This window comes from Vanellus vanellus, assembly GCF_965231255.1.
Source record: "Vanellus vanellus genome assembly, chromosome: 2".
NCBI classification, from domain to species: Eukaryota; Metazoa; Chordata; class Aves; order Charadriiformes; family Charadriidae; genus Vanellus; species Vanellus vanellus.
Window position 1 is genome coordinate 18,916,351 of NC_138906.1, and position 8,121 is coordinate 18,924,471.

The 8,121-nt window shown below is 43.5% G+C and overlaps 1 protein-coding gene across 2 annotated transcripts in view; it reads right to left on the minus strand.

Moving 5' to 3' along the window:
- The window catches only part of ACBD5 (acyl-CoA binding domain containing 5), a gene marked incomplete at its 3' end in the record, with an annotated part of 32,480 nt that extends 31,713 nt beyond the window's left edge, over positions 1 to 767 (minus strand). For both annotated transcript variants that reach the window (XM_082499337.1, XM_082499338.1), the window contains exon 1: positions 572 to 767. In XM_082499337.1, coding sequence (XP_082355463.1) covers positions 572 to 647 — 76 coding nt within the window. In that variant the 5' untranslated portion in view covers positions 648 to 767. The remainder of the gene's footprint in view (positions 1 to 571) is intronic.
- Between the last annotated feature and the right edge of the window lie 7,354 nt (positions 768 to 8,121).

Below are 8,121 nucleotides of genomic sequence, written 5' to 3' on the forward strand. Positions count from 1 at the left end.
CAATTCTAGTCATTAGGAAAAGCTTACATTGACCTTTATCTTACTATCTCAACAAACCCAGTTTTACTTACACCAGAACTGATTATGTAAGTAATAACCAACTTTTTTTGTTGTTACTTTTATCAAAAAGATACATTCTGATTTTTCTTTTCCGTTAACTCTTTCAGCAGAGGGAACTCCTGATAACAGCTCCGAAGCCCTCACACCAACTTCAGCATTGCGGGGAGGAACAGGCCCTTCCCCCCACCGCACAGCAGGCCGAGGGGCATCTGACTGGCCCCCTCCTCCAGGCGCCGGACTGAGGAACTTCGGGAGCCCCCGAACCAGCGTTTCTTCAGGCGAGGCGGACGGCAGCGCCAAGACCGTGGTTTCCAAGCGGTTCTCCACCCGCCGCCCGCTGACCGGCACCCGGCTCGGGTCGGCTGCGGGAGGGCGGCCCTACCGCCCCGAGCCACCCGACGGACCGCTTGCCCCGGAGGGGCCTCACCTCTCCGCGCCCTCCGGCCGGGCCCCGCGCCGATGCCACCGGGGTTCCCCTCCGCCCCACCCTCCACCCCCAGGCCGCACTCACCATTTTTGGGCAGGCTCTGGATCACCTTCACGGCCGCCTCGAACCTGGTGGCGTGCACGGAGCCGGTCTCCGCCATATCCTCGTCCCGTCCCGTTCCCTGACCGCCCGCCGCCTCCTCCTCCTGCTCGGCCGCCGGGCCGCGTCCGGCGGAGCGGGCTCAGCTCAGCTCGGCCTCCCTCGGCGCACGGCGCCTGCAGCCGACTGCACGGGAGAGGGGCTTAGAGACGCCGGGCCACAGGCAGGCAGGCAGCCAGCCAGCCCCCGGCGGCAACGGGGCGGGGTGCCCAGCCCCTGCCGCGCCCGGCGCCCCCACCAGCCCTCTCCCTCCGGCAGGGCTGGGTACAACCCGCCCAGCACCTCAGACCGCCCTCGCCCCGCAGGCCGAGCGCTGCCGACAACCCACCCCTACCTTCTCCCCAGCTTCAGGCGCCCATATTATGTCTCCCACAGCGGCGCCTTTCCCCTCCCCGCGCACCGCCCCGAGGCCGCTAGGGGCACGCCGGGAAATGTAGTTCGCCCGTCGCGCCCGGCGGCAGGGTCGGGCCCCGTACCGCCGTCCCCGCTGCCGCCCGTCCCACCTCAGCGCCTTCTCTTCCTTCCGTCCCCGTCGCGAGCCGCTGCCCCTCCGGCAGCCCCTCGCAGCGACGGGCCAGGGCTGCGCGGAGGCAGCCGGCTGCCCCGGCAGCCAGGCCGAGGCCGAGGCCGAGGCCGCGGCCGAGGAGAAGCCCCTGGGCCGGGCTTTCCGCAGGGGCCTCCCAGAGCTGCTCCGGGTGATGGCGGGTTCGGGCCCGGGGCCCGGGAAGCATCTCCCGCGCGGACCGAGGACACAGTTACATAGTTCTCGCCTTTATTTTTTTCTTCCCCCCCCCCCCCCCCCCCCCCCCGTTTCTTTTTCTCTGCTTCTCTCTCCTCCCGACCCTTTCTCTTCCCTGCTTGCATAGCTGCAATTACATGATAACGAATGTGTCAAAACGTGCCATATTGCACCCATTTTATGGCCCTGGATTATCCTCAGGAGATACCACCACCACCCTGGCAGTCTGCTTTGCTGCTCCCTCCCCTCCTCACAGCCATCCTTCTACCCGCACCTAGTTCCACATAATTCACCTAAATTACCACCGTAGCCGTGGTGGGGTTTTTTGGGTTTTTTGTTTTTTGTTTTTTTATAATAGCTTAATGGCTGCTATTTACATTAAAATTTCAGGCGTGAGATTTTAAAAGCCTAGAAGCCGGGGAGTAACCATTTCCATGGCATTCGGAGATGGGGGTGAATACCAGTACAGTACCACCAGCTCGCTCAGTAGCTGAGTAAATGAATGGCCTTATTGAAAAGCGCTGCGCAGCCAGCGCTCCACGAAGTCAAACAAAAGTATGCTAAACCAACTGCTTTTGTAGCAAGTGGAATAACTTACCCAGTGGGCAACAGGGTTTGAATAGAATCGAGTGCAAAATCTTGGCATTCGAGTAACTTCATTTATCTGGTACACAATATATATTTTAAATTCCTCTGAAGGCAGTTGTGTGCTCACAGTGTATGCCCTCTGGTGGGAAAGAAAAGCTCCAGAGAGGGAATTAGAGCAGATCAGCCCCGCTCTGCTGAGCTAGTGCATTCCACAAGGTCAGCAGCCAGCTGGCCAGGCAAGAGATTTGCTGGAGAGAAGCTGACACTTCCAGAGGTGTTCAAATAGGATTCCCAGCATTGGGCAAACGATGAACCCGTGTTATGAATACTGCTGCTCCACTCACGTGTATGTTACAGATTAATTTCTCTGAATTTTTTTGTTTTGAGTGCAAGGTTTCTAAAGCTCTTGTGAGCTACATACTAAGATCTATCATCTTTTTTATCTATGAAGGTAGGAATGACAGAAGCTCAGATCAAAGGGAATTGTTTGTTTGAAGATAAGTGGGTCTCTGTATAAATATGGATTCTTTGAGCATGCAAGGAGTTAATTGAAAAAAAGTAATAAAAAAATTAAGGGCCTCTTGTGAGGCCAGTTGATGTGTAAATTCTATTTACCTGAGAAAATCTATAATGACATTCGCCATTTTAATTGATTTAAGAGAAATGCAGGCTGCATTTTTATAATGAATGTTCCCAGACTTTCACTGGAAGTAGGCTTTAAAAGAGATGCAAATGACAACCTATTTAATGGCTCTGCACAGAAACAGAAGCTGCCCTCTTTGCACTGAAGATGTGTGAGAGTGTGAGATCTGCAGATCCAGAATGAGGCACTTGAAGTAACCCAAAATAATCAGTACCATCATGCCCTGAGACAAGAATGAAATAGTAAATGAGAGGCAAATGTTTAGCACTGGTGAGCCTGTGAGAACATATCACAAAGGACTAGTTAATTTAAATGCTCATATATAATACTAATTAGCAGTGCTATTACCTGTCCCTATGTATACATTTTGCATTCTCACTGCAGTGACTTCTGTGTAGGGTTAACTGTAATCAAACGTGGAATACAAGTAATAAAGGAGACCCTCTCCTCTGTTGCAGACATCCAGGAATGGATCTGCAGCTTTATCTCAAGCTGAGGATCTAGACTCCGTTCTTTAAGGAATGAAATTATATGATGTTTCTCTGTTGTCTGCTGAGTACCTACTGGGAATGATCACATGCTTGTAAAATCTAATTATAATCTATGTGTTGAACTGGGCTGTGTTTCTGTTGCTCCGCAAGAGCAGTCTCTGAAGCAATCATAAGTGTGACCAGCTCTTATTCTTTTTTTGATCCAATGTACGAGAAGCTAAACATTGGGAACTGTAATAGAAAGACTGACCGGTGATGCCCATCAGTTGAGGTGCAAGAGAGGAGAGGCTGTGGTACTCAGGCACCAGTGTGATTTGGCAGTGAGCGCAGTGTGTGGCACTTAACATGTCTGAGTGCTTTGCTGTCCTCACACTTCTCTTCACTTGGTGTTTCACAAACTACTTATGGAAAGCCTGTGGATTGCAAATATGAGGCAGTCCTGGTAACGCTGAGACACATATTCTTGTATGGAAGCGTGCTGTTGCAGTCCCTGAAGGAGCAGACTTAGGGAGTGCCTGGAGAAAAGGCAGAGTCATGATCCTGAGTGTAACCTTGGACCTATGCTTCACAGATGGATTAGGGATGGTTATCGAGTCCAGTGGTGTCATGGCACAGGATAGTCTGTCAAAGTCTGATGTGTTGAGCTACCTCACAATCCTCACTTTGTGCTGTGTGCAAGCTGCCACTGTCCCTTCATGTTCTTATTTGTAACCCAGGTCTGCCTTAGCACCTTCTAACAGGTGCTTCCAGTGCCAAGCTACACCCCAGTCCAGCTTGAAGAGCACCTTCATTTTACTTGAGGGACTAAGGAGTCAGTTAAAGCAGAAACTGGAACCAATTTTGCCTACTGCTCCCCCAAGGGTCTGAATCATAGCAGTGTATTTTACAGAAATATTTTAAAATGTTTCTTAAGAAAGTAGACCATAGTCTCATATGCATTATGAGCAAGTTCTGTAAGCTACCAGATCCAAGCGCATGTAATTTTAGCAAAGCTTATTTTTTGAAGTATCTAATCCAGCGAGAAGTGAGAATGAATTATTTAAAACCTAATAGTCATAATTATGAAGAACTAAATTAGCATTACAATTTCTAAGTCAAATCTACATGCTGATGAAGAATGGAAAGATCTCATCTAAGAAGGGTAGAGCATTTCATAAGGAGTAGTTTTCTACATTGTTTACAGTAGAAAGGCTAATGTATCAAATGACATTTACTTACAGGATTTTTTAATGAAATAACAAAGAATATTTGTGTCCAAATAGACAGCTCTGGAGAAAGAGAACTATTTGCCCTCCATGAATATGGCAAAAACAGCAGTTGAAGTTTGACCACCTATGTAGGCCAATCCACGTTCTTCACGAAAAGCCCTTTGGGCAAAGGACTAGTTTGACACAAGCAAGAACGCTTTGGGGGATGGAAGTTTCCTTGTGAGGTTCAGATACACCCCTTAATAACTCGACTAGAAATACCAATTCATTTCACAGTTGGGGATTAAGTAATGGAATTATTTTTAACCAGTATTAACGGCAGCTGCTTTGCCTAAGGATTAAGCTCCATGTTGTCAAAGGCATTAATGGTAATATACCCCATTTCAAATCTCTTTTGAGCTATTCATTTCAGGTATCTCAGGTCTTTCAGTAATCAATATTTTGAGCTGCATTTTTGTTTCCCCCATGCCTCCCCTCTTCTCACGTATTTCACAAAAGAGGACGCAGTAACAAAAGTATAAGCTTAGAGCCGTTTCATAAAATGCTCTTTGAAGAACAGAATATGATCAAACTTCCAAAGACATTTAGCAGCGTTTGACTTTGCATTGAACTATACAGTACTTATGAAGTCAAAACCTTTTACAGGTTTATATCTGTGCAGGTCTAAAGTATAACTCAGTGGCATATTGTGTCTTAAGCCCCTCTTTTTTTTCTCCAAGCTTACTATTCATTTCTTTTATGAAATTTTTAATAAAGTTCAGTTTTCCTTATTGCCTCAAGGTATTATTCTTGAAGAGCCAGAAGATAGTTATAACAGAATTGTTCAGATTTCACCTATTTTAGCAAAGACCTTTAAAAAATCCTGTTCCCTTACACAGCCATGAAATGGGCTTTCAAAAGCATGTGGTTTCATCTTGCAGCAGTGACAAACTGTGTCTTATTATAAACAACTGCAGCAGAGAGATCATAACAAATAATGATTCTTTTCTCTTCAGTAAAAAATACAATATCTGGAGGTCAAATTGAGCTGTCATTTTCAGTGACATAAATTTGGAATTACTTGGTTGATTTGGGGATATTTATGGTGTTACACATTTTCATAATGCAAATGCGTACAATTTGACTCTGGAAAATCTAACTATGTCTGGAATATTATTTCTGCTTTGACATTTGTGCTTATCTTCACAACTACTGCTACTAAAGTTTTAGAAGCCTATCCCTCTGTAATTTGCCTCTTGGGAATAGCAAACAAAATACTATGACTGTATCATATTAATGTGCTTATGCAATGGCATATTTATAACCAGACAGCTCTTGTGATTTTTTTTTTCCAATATCTGTAAGGGAAAAAAACAAACACCCATAGTTTATTTCTTTTAAAATTCGAACAAAGGAAGGTCATTATTCTTTCTAGTGAATCTGAAAAATGACTTTGTGGAAATGTTTTCATGAAACACGTTTACCAGTGTGCAAAACCTGAAAGATAACTGAACTCAACCGTTTTCAGGCCCATGTCTCTCATTTTGGATATTTATTCAGGCAGAAAACATACCACTGGGGTACCACTTCATTACAATCCCCATAAGCATCCAGATCTGTTGCTGTACGAGTCCTAGCAAAAAATCAGACTTCCTTAGAAGTCAGTGCCAGATAGACACTTTTTGCAGCTCTAAACCATAGCTTTTTCTCTCTCATATTCAGGTCAGGTCTGGTACTGGATATTGCCCAAGGAAGTTTATCTGGGACAATTTATTGAGAAAGAAATTTGACATTCAGGAACTGTTTCAGTTTATCCTGTTAGATTCTTTCTGCTCGACTCAAATAAAGGAGTCATCTGTGCTTCAGAGTTTTGGGGTGATACGGGCTATGCATTTCACTGAGGTGAGGGAGACGGGTGAACTACAGCAACGTACAGCATCTCAAGATCAGAACCTCCTGGATTTTACCATTTAAAACAGAGAATTAATTCTTAGGCTGAGAATTCTTAAGCAGAAAGTTATTGGATGAATAAATGGGATGGATGAAATTTTAGGAAATTAAGTGTCTTAAGTGGTTTTTTATTTTCCTTTGCACTAAAATGTTCTGGTTACTATAACGTATGTTCAGCATGAGAAGCTTAATATCAAAGCTTCTGTAAATGCTGGAAAGGTTAATGAGGAAAGACAGCTGCCGGTTCTTATTCCCCAAAAGTATTAAAAAAATCAAAGAACCTGCTGAATAGTTTTCTAAGTAAATTACTGTTGGTTTCTAAAAAAAAAAAACCCCAAGAAACAGAGACAACCGAGCTGTATGAAATAAAAATGATCATTGAATCCACAGAAGTCTTTGAATGCACCTAAACAGAGGTGTTTAAAGGTCAAGTCACTCTGCTGCAGATAAAGATAGAAATACAGCCCTAAACTAAGCAGAGAGCTGGGCAGCCACGTCACTGTGACAACAGTCACGTTGAACTTTGTTTGTCACACTGAGTAATCTAACAGAGAGCAGAGGGCAGTTTCAGGAGGCGCTGTAAATTTTTAACCAAAGATGTACCCATTAAAAAGCCCAAGTCATCAGTGTCAAATAGATCTGTCCTGATTTTTGCTTTAAAAAATCCTGAAATCAAAAGTTACTACTACAAATTTGCCAAACAAAAGAAACAGAACAACAAAATATGCCTTATTTCTTTTATTTATTCCCCCAGATTTTACTACCAGTTTTTAATCTTTCTGTAGCTTTGTTTGCTGGATTAGAGAGCTCACTATTACCCTTCTGAAGACTTCTCCAACAATCCTACAAATCCTTATAAATAGAAATGAAGCAACACCCTAATTTCTTTTATGCAGAATTTAATTCAATGATGCTTTCACTCCAGTGAATTCATTCTTTCATTCTTATGTCTTTCCAATATTTTAACATCTTTCTTGAATCATAGATAATACCGCTAGGTACAATGCTGCAATAATACTTGTATTAACATCAGAGGCAATAGAGGACTGAGTTATTGCCTTCTCCAAACTCAATATTCTCATTTGCATGTCCAGAATTCATTGAGCCTTTTGGATATGTAGGTGGATGGAGGCCTCAAAGCATGGGATCCTCATACCCTACTTGTAGCTGAGGACCCACATTATAAGTGTGTATTCTTAAAGCTTTTGTTTGGAGTGATGGGACGGTATTTGGTTGTATTCAGTTATGCTGTTTTTGCAAATAGCTTATCAAGTTATTCTATTATGTCAACCTGTTCTTTTAATTATTTGTCACTCTCCTAATCACTGTGCTCTCTGCAAATTTTATCAGCAGTGATTTTATTGTTTTCTTGTCGGTTACTCCAAACAAGTTAAAGAACAAGGAGTCAAGGTCGGTACACCCTTTGTGACCACATCTGAAGTCTGTCAGCCATTTTTTAAATTTAATATGCCCCATAATGTTTTTCTATTACAATAATTATTTTTTTTTTATTGTAGCTTCTCCATCAAAATTTTATGCAGTCAGATATTTTATGGAAGTATAAATACATTTCTACGACAGTTACCTTTATCTATCAAACTTGTATTCTCACAGAAAAGGATATTGAGTTATCCTGAATATATGTATACTTCTCAATACATTTCTATTGATTTGTGTTAATTAAATTATCCTTCTTTAATTCTTTCTTGGATGTGACTGATAGAATGACTGATGGAATCTCCTATCAGTCATTCTATCATATACTTGGGATCAATATTAAGTTGATAGGACTACAATACCTATATATCTTTTCTTAATATTGGCACAAAGTTTGCTTTCTTTCAATGCTCTGGAACTTCTCCAGTGTTTGGAAATTG